At 40.2% G+C, this 13,521-nt stretch overlaps 1 protein-coding gene across 1 annotated transcript; it reads left to right on the forward strand.

Annotated features, from left to right (window-relative positions):
• Nucleotides 1–497: 497 nt before the first annotated feature.
• On the forward strand, nucleotides 498–3,822 carry LOC137814266 (phospholipase A1-Igamma2, chloroplastic). Its single transcript, XM_068616892.2, has 2 exons — nucleotides 498–2,036; nucleotides 3,300–3,822. Exons 1-2 carry the CDS (start codon nucleotides 793–795, stop codon nucleotides 3,559–3,561), a joined length of 1,506 nt encoding a protein of 501 aa, XP_068472993.2. The 5' UTR covers nucleotides 498–792; the 3' UTR covers nucleotides 3,562–3,822.
• Nucleotides 3,823–13,521: the final 9,699 nt, after the last annotated feature.

Genomic DNA, 13,521 nt, shown 5'->3' on the forward strand with positions numbered 1-13,521 from the left:
TGGTAAAAATATCCACCTCACATCTATTTTGTAATAAAATATTATATTTAAATAAAATAATATTTTTGTTGAGTTATAGAGAAAGAGGAATTTCAACATACATTATTTAGTCACTCTTAATGCTCATATCACATAATGTTAATATAATAAGATTTTTTTTTTTACTTTTACAATAATTATTTTAAAACATTTACTGAAAATAATTTTAATTAAATAACTATATACAAATGTTTATAATTAAATAATTTACATTTATATAACATGTATTCAAATTTTATTGTTTATAATATTTTATGTGATTACTAACATAACTAGCCAACAATTTACTCAACAAGACTTTGAGCATCTCTAATGTAATGAGTTATCTGCGTTGTTTCATTTTAAAAGCGTTATTTATATTTAATAAAAAACATCATTATAGAGTGAACAACATATCATTGTTCATGGAATAGTAACTTTTAATTAAATGAAAGCAATATGTATTATTGAAAGAAGATAAGAGAGTAGAATTATTGTTTTTCGGATGGGGGTATTGTTTATGAAATGAAACTCATGCACGTATCTATGATTAAGGAAGGAAAATTATAGTTTAACACCCACTCTTTCTATAAAAAAAAAAAAGATAGTGTGAAAGTAAGATCTAGAAACGAATGATTGCGATGGAAATGGTCCATGAGTCACAGTAGGTATCTGGGAAATAGAGTCTGAAATACAGACGCAACGACCCATTTTCTTGTCCCAAAATCTCCATAAGAAAGCAAGTATCCTTTGCTTCTTCAGTTGAACCTCGAGATGGCTTCATCAATGGGAACCATGGTGGTGGCTTTGCCAAAAACACAGAAGAACCAAGCTCACACCTTCCTATCCCAACTACCAAACACCCTAAAACCCAAACCCACCAAAACTTTAAAAACTTACACCACCAACTTTACATGCAGTGCCACGCTTTCATCTACTCTGCAGAGCACTCAGAAGCAAGAAGAAGAGAAGAAACAAAAACCACTAGCGGAGGTGTGGCGCAAGATCCACGGGGAGGACAACTGGGCCGGCCTTCTGGATCCCATGGATCCCGTAATGCGGGCCGAGCTTATCCACTACGGGGAGATGGCCCAGGCCTGCTACGACGCCTTCGACTACGATCCCTACTCCAAATACTGCGGCAGCTGCAGGTTCTCCGTACCGGAATTCTTCCAATCCCTGGACATGCCCAACGTCGGATACACCATCACACGTTATCTCTACGCGACGGCCAACATCAAGCTCCCTAAATTATTCCGCAAATCGCGGTGGCCCGACAAGAGGTGGAGCAAGCACGCGAACTGGGCAGGGTTCATTGCGGTGTCGGACGACGCCACGAGCAAGCGTCTAGGGCGGAGGGACATCACGATCGCATGGAGAGGGACAGTGACGAACGTGGAGTGGGTGGCCGACCTCACGAATTACCTTAGACCGATCACTCCCCACGTACCCTGTTCCGTGGAGGGTGTAAAGGTGGAGGCTGGTTTCTTGGATCTCTACACGGACAAGGAAACGGAGTGCGGGTTTTGTAAGTACTCGGCGAGGGAACAGGTTCTCGGGGAGGTGAGGCGGTTGATGAAAGTTTATGAGAACGAAGAGGTGAGTATTACGACGACGGGGCATAGTCTTGGAAGTGCGATGGCGACACTGAGTGCTTTCGATGTTGTGGAAAATGGGGTGAACGTGGGAAAGGATGGGAGAAAAGCGCATGTTTCGGTGTTTTCGTTTTCGGGGCCGAGGGTGGGGAATGTGAGGTTCAAGGAGAGGTTGGAGAAGGAGCTGGGGATAAAGGTGCTGAGGGTGCTGAACAAGCATGACCTTGTACCGCAGTCGCCGGGGTTGTTCTTCAATGAGGACTCGCCGCGGTGGTTGGTGAAGCTGGTGGAGTGGTTGCCCTGGTGTTATTTGCACGTTGGGGAGCAGTTGGAGTTGGATCACAAGAAATCACCTTTCTTGAACCCTGATGCGGATGTTGCCTGCGCCCATAACTTGGAGGCTCAATTGCACTTGCTCGACGGGTACTTTCTTACACTTTCTTCTTCATTCTTCACTCTTCACTTCAACAACCACACAAAACTCATCTTCAACAACTCTGCGTCTACACAAAACTCACTTCACCCACTCATGCAAAATTTGTGTTTTCAACAGTTTTTACTCATAAATCATCGGTTAGGTTAAATAAATTAGAGTGCTAATATCTTCAGAAAAAAATACAGTTAATACCTTAATAAATCAATATTTTTCTATAAGATATACTGATAATTTGTAATTTTTTTATATAATCATATTATAACTCTTAATAATATTATTTTAATATTTTTATATCATTTAATTATAAATTTATATATCATTTTATATGTTTATTAATAAACTTATTATTTGTTTTTTATATTTTTTTTTATAAATGGTATACAACTTTAAAAATTATACAATTATATATATATTTTTTTTACTTTTGACTGTATCCAATAAACTTTTCTCAATAAATTATGACAGCTAGAAATTAAAAAGACATCACCCTGCTACCTACTTTAGGAACCAAAAGACATCTTTCAGCGAAACACTTTATAACCTCAAGAAATAGTATAATAATATTTTATATTAAAAATGAAAAATAAATTAAATATAATTAAAATATTAATTTAATGGATTATGTTTATGTGAAGAATGTGAATGTATAGTACTCTCTTTTTACTATATTATATTTCTTTCTCTTCCTTTGCAGGGTTGGAAACAAGAAAGTTTACAATTTAATTAATTGAAAAATAATGAAATATTTTCAATAATTAAATATAAATTAATTGAGTCTCAATCCAACCAATCAGTTTTTCTAAAGATTGACTGTTTTTTAGTGATGTATGGGTCTATTAGAGGATGTGAGTAATAGATAGAGAATATTTAAAAGATGTGAAGAATCCATATAACGATAAAATGATATTTTCAAAGATGTGATGTCTTGTTTTTGTCTTGTTTGTGTCGTCATACACATGCCAACAGCTGTTAATATTCTGAGTTATGGAGGGTGTCAGCAGGACCATGCCTCGTGACTAATTCAGAAGATATGTTTTATTATCTATATTTCTATCATCGTTCTATTTATTCCACATAATAAACAAAATTATTTTATTATTCTATTATTTATCACATACATATTATTTACTCTCTTTTTTTCTGTAGCCGTTTCTTCCACGTCTGGTTAGATGAAAATGATTTAGGAAGATATTTTATAAATAAAAATATTAAATATGATGATCTGATAAGAAAGGTTTGATCATGCGCAGATACCATGGAAAGAATGATGCATTCAAGAGAACGAGTTTGAGGGACATTGCTTTGGTGAACAAGGCTTGCGACTTCTTGAAGGACGAGCATTCGGTGCCACCATACTGGAGGCAAGACCTGAACAAGAACATGACCAAGACTGAAGAAGGAACGTGGGTGTTCAGTGAGCGTCCAATATCTCTAGATTCACACCATGATATTGATCCCCATCTCGGCGAACTAGGCATCCTTTCTTCTGATCAATCAATCAATCAGCAGTGATTAAGGATCACACTCTATCTTATGGACTATATCATTGCACCACCACCACCATAAAAAAAATGTCTGTGCCTGGCTAGTCACAGACACATTACTCTGCATGAAAACGTTACAGATATGGGACTTCTGGAATTAAGATAGTTAATTATTAAATATGTACGTGGACTATGCATTGCCATTTTCCTTATGCAGTTGCATGAGCACTAAAAATTTCAAAAATATCTCTCTGTATTTCAGATCATACTACCAGAATTATTTTGTTTACATTGTTGTTTAGTGTGCTGGAGTCTTTAATCGATCCAAACCTCACAAACATATACTTGAAAAGGCATTCTCGTAAGTATGATCTTGAACGGGAATTCGAAAGCTCTTGTATGGAGTCTTGGTAGGGTCCAAGTTCCGAAGAAGGCAGAGTTGGGATTACCCCTTTGAGCGTGAGGTTTGGAAGGTTTATGGTTAAAAAAGCAAACTCAACAGAAGAGAATATGAAAGTGTGAAGATAGATAGCAGAGTAAAGTTAATAGTTGTGTGCAGTATTACCAGCTCGCTTTGCCATTGCCAACCATAACCACCATCTTATCCACAAAATAGAGTTTACTACTAATAAACTGAAAAGTTCTCACTTTATTATCCTACTTCCCATTTAATCAATGAAGCTATTTCGGATAGAAATTAAGAATGGTCAATCTAACTCATAAACAACTACCAAAATAAATCATTTTAGATAGTTAATTTATAATATTATACTTAATGTTTTAAGTTTTACATGGTGTAATTTAGATGCTTTTTAGATCATTCAATCAGACATTTTTCCAACAAAATTACATGAGAAATATGCATGAAGAAATCATGAAAATGAAATGTACCAATACGATCCGCATAACCGATATTCTGACTTGGCATTCGGTCTAAGACCGATCGATACAACCAAAACCGTTATGTCTAAACAGGATTAACGAGACTAATCAATGTTTAAGCGCTAGGTAATGCATTCTTAAGCATGACCCAACTTTCTAATTCGGCCAAAGAACAGAGGGCTCATGGTAATTGTATAAGTAAGCATAGATTTCAAGCATAGATTTCGTACAATATTAATAGCGTCAAGTGTCGAATACCAAATTCTTACTTGAGCGTCAGAGTGTCTTTTCCAGGTGCCATCCGAGCTTGTAGTTCACGAAGACGAGGAGTAGAGCAGCGAAATAAGAGTGAGGAGTTTGTTTTAGGAGGAAGGGAGGAAGAGCTGACCGACTGACCGAAGGAGTGATCAAATCGTTCTCTTAGTTCCAACCCCGTTCGAGAATAATTAACGTGAAGAAGAAAGTAGATGGTGCCAACCAGAAGTATGATGAACGAGAAGATGTTTGATGCTGAGCAGATGGTGCTCTTGATGTCTCTGCAGAAAGAGATGGCTGAGATGAAGAGAAGGAATGAGAAGACTAAGCGAAAGCATAAGGCTGAGATTCTAGCTCTCCGAAAGGAGAAAGAAGAGATGAAAAGGAAGTTTGTGGAAAGGGGGTCCATCTGTCGAGCTGACCAACCCTGTTGGGAGGTCCTTCACCACCCCCGCCGACCCCAGAATTATTGAGGAGCCGAACGATAAGATCCACACCCAAGAGGCTGACGACGAATCCTATCTGAATAGGTCGGTCACTACAATCGGTACTTTGGACCCAACCCGCCGACATCCATCTATAATCGGAGTACCCCTACCGGCTAGGTGGAAGGACTTTAACAGGGACCACTATGACGGTACGACCGGCCCCGACGAGAACATAGACGTGTACACCACACACATGAGCTTGTACACCTCGAACAATGCAGTCATGTGTCGAGTTTTCCCCACCTTGCTAAAAGGAGGAGCTTTAAGTTGGTTTATGAAGCTTCCTCCAAACTCTATCAACTGTTTTGAGATGCTGGTGTCCAAGTTTGAGACACAATTCGCTACCAGCCGACCGCATCACCTAACTTCTATCGCCCTGGTCAACATTCGCCAAAGCCCTGAACGTAGTCATGCATCACATGGTCACAACCCTACGACCGGGATCGTTTGCTGACAGCTTGTGCATGGAGCCAGCTGAGAGCCTGGAAGAGCTTAGGCGGAAGGCCGCTAAGTTCATTCAGCTGGAGGAGCTAAGGGAGTTTAAGAACCAGGCTCGAACCGAGACAGGTGGGGATTAGAGGAAAGAAAAGATGGAGGAGTGCCAAAACCTGGTTGGACAAGGAGATAGGCACAGAGACAACTGGGGGCACTGGTTCAAAAGATACACCCCCTTAAGCGCCGACAGGGGAAAGGTCCTAGATAAGGCCTTAAGCGTCGATCTAATTCCGCCACCAAGAAGGGTTGCAAGTCCTCATAATGCTGACCAAACTCGTAGATGTCGGTACCATAGAAATAGTGGAGATACCATAGAGGACTGTCAGACGCTGAAGGATAAGATTGAGAAACTTATCCAAGTCGAGCACCTTCAGCAATTTGGGAATGGGGATTGGGAATCGAAGCGATCCCCACGATGGGAAGAGGCGACAAGGCAAAGGGACTACTCCCCTCAGAGGACGAGAGAAGACGACCGTCGACCTACAAGAAGGGAAAGAGGAAGGGGTGAGTGAGAGGTCATCAACACGATTGTTGGGGGTGGTAGCTCCAACAATGCTAGGAAGAAGCACGTGAGAGCAGTGTATCAAGTGAACACCATTTCTTTCCAACCGAGAATGCCCCCAATCACCTTCATCGATGAGGATTTCAAGGGTGTCGACCTTCGCAGGACGACCCCATGGTGATATCAGTCAATATTGACAAGTTCACTGTCATGAAAACTCTGGTGGACCAAGGGAGTTTTGTGGATATCCTCTACTGGAAGACGTTCAAACAAATAAGGATAGCCGAGAAGGAGATGAAATCGTATGATGATCACGTGGTCAGCTTCTCGGGCCAAAGAGTGGTCACTCAAGGACATATCGAACTTTATACCACCTTCGACGAAGGTGAGGCGAGCAAGACCACTAAAATCCGATATCTGGTAATATATGTCAACACCTCTTATAACATCCTACTGGGATGACAGTCCATCAATAGGCTGAGGGCGCTCATCTCCACACCTCATCTGGCCATGAAGTTCCTGTCGGTGTCGGGAAACATTGTCACAGTGCACGTGGATCAGAAATTGGCACAAGAGTTGGTAGAAGTCTTATGGGCGTACCGCTGCACGTCCCAAATCTCAACACAAGAAACACCCCACAATCTAACCTACGACGTCAAAGCCATGATTACGGTCGAGGTAGGTGAGCCTTCCCACAAAAGGCAACTCTTCGATTTATCCCTAAATCAAGAGAGTCTGTCGGTCAGACTTGACCTACTAAACGAGCTTCGTGACAATAGCAAGATCCATGAAACTGCATACAAGCTCCAAGCGGCCAAGTGGTATAACAACAAGGTCCGATCGAGAAGCTTTCAGAAAGGAGACCTTGTTTGGAGGATGCTAAGTGAGGCTAGGAAGACGGACGAAAAATTCTCATTCATCTTGGAAAGCCCTTTTCTGATCCAAGATGTTACAACCGAGGGGGCATATCACCTAAAATAGAATGTCACGCACCTCAAATTTTATTATAGTTAAAGATTAATAAAATCATGCACTCTTTCCTCGCCAAAGCGTTTTTTCTCTAAGGAGGTTTTTCGGTCGGGAAGGTTTTAATGAGGCATTTCTCTTCCATCATGTGCATAAGCATATAAATTCACTCACTTTAAAGCGCTCGACTCGATTAAAGATGTAACCTTAATCAGCATACCCCGCTGATACCTAAAGACTTAGTTCGGTCAAGGATGTAACCTTCAACGGTATACTCTCATGACACCTAAAGACCACTCGGTCAAGGACGTAACCTTAACCGGTATAGCTTGTCAATACTTAAAGGCTCGGTTCGGTCAATGATGTAGTCTTAACTTGTATACCCTATCGATACCAAAAGACTTAGATCAGTCAAGGATGAAACCTAATCGATATACCCTCCTGATACATTAAAGACTTGGTTCAAACAATCATGCTCAACCTCATCAGTCATACCGTCCGAGACTCAACAACTAACAACTTAAGCAAGATAATTCTTATCCACGATTATAACGACTAATTAGCTATTAAAATTTTAACTTATAACTTGTGCATTATGAAAAAGAGGAACGAAGAGAAGGCAATCGATATATTCATAAAAGAAAAGAAGAAGGAGGTCACACCCTGAACTCGAAGGAACAAAACTAAAGGCCACACCCCGACTCGAGAAAACAAAAATCATTAAAGACTAAACGTCCTCGGCAGAAGTGATCAGCGTCACATTCTTCAAGGCCTCCACCTCGTCAAAGGGCACCAGTCGACCCTCACAGACGTCTTTAGTGGCGTTAAAGGTACCGATCAATGGTGGCCCGTTGTAGAACAGGTGGACTTGTTGGACGACCTGGTCGAAGCTTTTGCCCAACATCACCAAGGTATCATCTTGGATCTTGTTAAGCTTGGCTTCCACCGAGGCTTTCTCCATCCTGCACCGAGATCTTGGCCTTAGACTCCTTAAGGGCTTTCTTCAGTTCGGTCACATTGGTCGTCTTCTCCCTTTCCCTCCTTTCCAGCTCGGCTGCACTAGCCTCGGCCAATTCAAGTTCGACCTCGACTTTAGCCATTCTGGACTTGAAGGTTGAGACTGTCTTCAAAGATGACTTCAGCAAGCTGGAGGTCTCGGTCAGCTCATGTTCAAGTCGCGAGATCTACTCGACCCTCCGGCCTCAAACGTCAGCGGCCAGTCGGTTCAAGGCGAGATCCCGACATTGCATCTTAATGTTGGTCAAGAGTAGATCCTCCTCAGGGACGCCGACGATAAGGTTTTCAACACAGACCGACTAGGGCACCCTTCGAGAATTGGAAATCGCCGCCAAGAAGAGCCAAGGGGGTCATAGGAGCTTCGGGAGTAGGGGCGACAATAACAACAGGACCGACACCAGCAACAAGATCGACAACACCGACCGATGAAGTAGACTCCAGCCGAATGGGGGAGCGAGGTGGCGGACGCCTCAGACTACCACCCGTAGATCGAGTGGTCCTAGCAGTGTTGGAGCCCTCCTTCCTTTTTCTTTTTCTTCCCCTGTCGGCATTAGTTGAAGGACCGACTCCAAAATATGAAAGGTTGCCGGCCGCAACCGATTCAATACTGCCTCAGCCCCTCTCAAGGGCTTGGGAAAGAAAGACGGTCATAGTACTGCTTGACAGAGGAGTCTCTTTAGTCATAATATCTGCATCAAGAAAAAATGCATAAGTTTATGACCATTGACTAATTGAGACAAAAAACAAGGTAAACATACCTCGAAAGTCTGTTCATCACAGAGACGACTTGTACTCGATTAACAACTTCCGTGTGGGGAGTCTTCGAGGGAGCTTGTTAAAGAGAGAATAAATCTCCTGCTCCTTGACATTCGGAGTCAAACGAGACCACTCCTTATACCGGGTAGGGTTCCTAGTCTAATATAAAGGAAACTAGAACTTACTGACTTCATCAAAGAAAAGCCCCATGCCCTCGGGCTCAACAAAAAATATGAAAAACTTTCCTTTGAAATTTTGGTATGAGGTGGTGTAAGGATTAAACAAAATATTAACTGACCGACTGATAAGCGACAACTAGCTAACATGCTCGGTCGGGTGAGAGGTATAATAACTCAAAAAGATAGAAGGAGTCGAAGAGAGGTGAAACACGTCGCATACAAGGCGGAAGGTCTGAAGCGAAGCCCAAGTGTTTGGGTGGAGTTGAGAAGGGGCCACATTGAGCGTCTGATGGACGCCCATGGTCAAATCATCAAAAGGGAGGACGACGTGTAGGTCAGAAAAAATATAGGAATAGACGAAGAAGAAGGGACCTTCTAAGGGAGATCGACCCATACATATGGTATCAGTCAGTTGACAATAATCAATAGCCAAAATATCATCGTCGGCATCCGACTTCAGAATGATGTGCTTTCCTATAAAAGAAGAAATGGAAGGCCCATCCAAGAAGACAAAGATGAATCTAGTTACCTTAGGGTCTACCCAATTAAGCCCCAAGAGGTGGGACGACTGCGCAAAGGTAACTGAACACCTTTCAGGTCATTGGCCCTTACAACATCCTCCACAAGGGGCAATACCTGAATCGCCCTGACCGACAGGGGTTCGGTCATAGAAGAGCCAGAAGAAGAAGAAGACGAGGACGAAGAAGAGAACAAGGAAGACATGACTAACCTCTCAGGTAAGGAAGACAACGTGCTAGGACGAGTAGGTTTCGGATGTCGGAGTAAGAAAATAGTGACTCGGAACAGTGAGGGAACCACTATTTATAACCTTTGGAGAGGCCGGAAGACGAAGCGTCAATCCCATCTCAATTGTTAGATATCTCCCTTGATCCAACGGTTCATGACGAATGATGCCAAAAACCCCCGTCATTAATACGCGTCACATCACGTGTTCGGCGCCGCCAACGTCACGTCCAACCTTGGGAAGCCCAACCGTCACTACGACCTCAGATAAAGACTCTTTGGATTAACCATCCTCGAGCCTAGGGGGCAAGTGTATTGATACGGTCCGCACGACTGACACTCTGACTCGACATCAGGTCATAGACCGACCGACTTAACCAAAACCATTACGCATAAACAGGATTAACGAGACTAATCAATGTTCAAGCGCTAGGTAATGCATTCCTAAGCATGTCCTAACTCCCTAATTCGACCCAAGAACAAATGGCCCATGGTAATTGTATAAATAGGCACAAATTCCAAGAATCAGGTATGTCATCATACAATATTAATAATGTCGAGTGCCGAATATCGTATTCTCACTTGAGCGTCGGAGTGTCTTTTGTAGGTATCACATCCGAGCTTGGAGTTCACAAAGACAAGGAGTAGAGCAGCGAAAAGAGAATGAGGAGTTGTTTCAAGAGAAAGGGAGGAAAAACTGATCATCCGACTAAAGGAGTGCTCTTTTGATTCCAAACAGAAAAAAAAAATTAAATAAACAAAAGGATCTGCATTTATGATTCTCAAACTTCAATGGTATAAATTCTGTTTTGAAATTGATTTGGTGACCACTCCTAAATAATAATGTTATATATAATATTAAATTATATTTATTATATCACTAAAAAAAGGATGATTCGTTATAATGACTTGTCATATAGAAAGTGTAATGCTGAATATTAAACTTATTATATTTATAAAAAAATAAAATTAATAAAATAAGTAATTAATATATCGGGACAATTTAGAATTATCATAGAAAATTAAATTTTAATCTTAATTGACATAATAATCTATTTAGTTTTTCACACACACTTCAAATTTCATTCTTCAATTCCAAACCCCTTTGTTTCTTCTTCAAGAACAAATTTCCTTCTTTAAACCCTAATCTTATTTCGTGGTCTTGCTTCGTGATTACTCTTTTATGGTTGTAGTTGCGGTTTGTGGTTTTGTCTTGTAGTACCTGTTTTTGTGGTTTTATTTCAGTGTCGTTTTCGTGGGTTTTTCATCAAAATGGTGTATTTTTTTTTCATATTTATGTAAATGGGCAAAAGCAGAAAAAATTACAGAAATTGGCAATTCTTGGTCAAAGTTGCCAATGGTGTAGGCAACATCAATTAAATTTGTTAATCTCCTCACCTTTTATTTTTTAATTAAAGTTTCTAACTGGGTTGGCAACTTCAGTGTAAATAAAATTGATACTAGGTTGACAATTTCACTCCATTGAAGTTGCCAACCGTATTAGCAAGTTCAGTTCATTTTTTTAAAATAATTAATTTTGTTAAAAATTAAAAAATTTATATAATAATAATTTTTAAAATTAAAACTATTAAAACTAAATTTTTGTTTTCACAAGAAACAAAGTTACCCAAGATTAAGTTGGATTAAAAATAAGTTGTGTAATAAATGTAAAATATTTAGTATTTTTTAAATGTTAAAATTAAAAATACTTTTGTTTTTAAAAAATTGAAATTATATTCATGAAGTAGCATTTATAGTTGATATAGTTATAAATAAATAGGCTAGTGTTTAACAATATTTAATAAATAATAAATAAGTACAATTCATACATGATTATAAAATAGAGATGTAGGAAAAGTTGTCATTTATGTGAAGCTGTGCCGCATGGTGGTCTTCTTCGTTGTCTTCGTGGTCGTTGTTGTGGCTGTTGTTCGGATGGAAGGGTAGGAGGGGGTGGAGGTGGAATGTCATCGTTAGTGCCTTCGACTTCATTATTATCATTCTGATTTTCGGACACCTGTGAAGGCATTGTTGGTCGATAATACTGCATGGATGACATTGGATTGTAGGCAGATGGGGGGGTCATGGTAGAGGTTGCAAAGGGATTTGATGGACCAACAAAAAATTGTTGTTGAGATGGAGATGTTGAGTAGTTGAAAGGTGGTTGATGGAATGACATGTGAGGTTGATCCCTATATCCGAACAACTAGGTCAGTTGAACACCTGGCAGATGAAAAGATTGTTGTTGAAACGACATGATGTTGATAGTGAGGTTGTGTAGTCTCATGTGGCATATCATACTGTTTTGAAAATATGTGTTAATTTTGGATGAGTGAATGAAAAATAATAAATAATTTTGTAATCGAACTTACATCATCATCGGACGATGACTCTATAGGCGAGATGTAGCGGATAGTATGGTTGATGTACCATTGCATGTATGTTGACTTGTCATGCAAATGACCATTTCCATTAAATTGATTTCCCTGAATTAGACGATTATGACGGTCATTCTACATCGCTATCCATGCCACATGATATTGTGGCCAGTATCGATCAGTTCGTCCTCTCATATCCTCTTTGTGAAGTTGATCAAGATTGAATGGGTCATGTGGAATACTTTGTTGAAATCCAAATTGGCACATAACCCTATCAACCTGATGAAGTTCAACCGTTGCGAAATATATGAGAGGAACTACCGCTCGTGCAATTGGGGAAACCTCGATAGTGATCAAGCGCCTAACATAATCCACTCGATATGGAGTCCAAAGAAACTGTAAATAAATGTTTGAAACATCAGTAATATGAAATTTTCAGTTAAAATGATATGTTAGTTTATATATTGGTTACAACCTCTTTAGCTTTAATGCCATCAAACATTGCTCGTATTTGAGGAACAGTGGTTCCTCCTGTGTGCGTCCTATGCATCCTCCGAGTCTACCTAATATAAGCAAAGGAATATTAAGAACTTTGTTTTCTTGTCTCGAAAATTAATAAAAAAATAGCATACCTTTTCCCGAGTGGGAAACCAACCCCTTGTTGAACTTCTTTATCGGTCAATGGTTGAAGTTGTGGAGAAATGCATGTTAGGCGTTCCCATGCCCAACACTGTAAAAGCAGCGTGCAACCTCCAATATTATCTTGATTAAAGTCTATTCCGTGATCGAGCGCACGATACAAATAAGCCAATACAGCTGACCCCCAACTATAATTCCTAACGTTGTTCAAGTCAGCCAACAATAATAGATACATTAAATGTACCTTACTACCTGAAGAATCAGGCATCAATAGACTCCCAATAAGTGTTAATATGTGAGCTCGAGCATGTTGAGCAATAACATCATCGTTTGCATGATGTGGCAATTCCTAAAAAGTGTTGTTAAGCCAAGACAAACTAATTGCATTTCCTTTCACCGCTGTAGCGGGTGGTATAAATCCGAGGAACTGCTCACACAAAGATACTAAATCACCATTAGTAATCCCGGTGACAGCCTGTCCATCAACAGGTAAACCCAATATGAGTTCCACATCCTCCAAAGTAACAGTTGTTTCACCGAGAGGAAAGTGAAAGGTATGAGTCTCTGATCTCCATCTTTCCACTAAAGCTGTAAGTAGTATGTGGTTGAAGTCAATGTTTTTAAATTTTAACAAATGTCCAAAACCAGAATGATCAATTAACTGTTTGACTCGTTGGTCAAGTATGT

This window comes from Phaseolus vulgaris, chromosome 1, assembly GCF_051622355.1.
Source record: "Phaseolus vulgaris cultivar YP4 chromosome 1, ASM5162235v1, whole genome shotgun sequence".
NCBI classification, from domain to species: domain Eukaryota; kingdom Viridiplantae; phylum Streptophyta; class Magnoliopsida; order Fabales; family Fabaceae; genus Phaseolus; species Phaseolus vulgaris.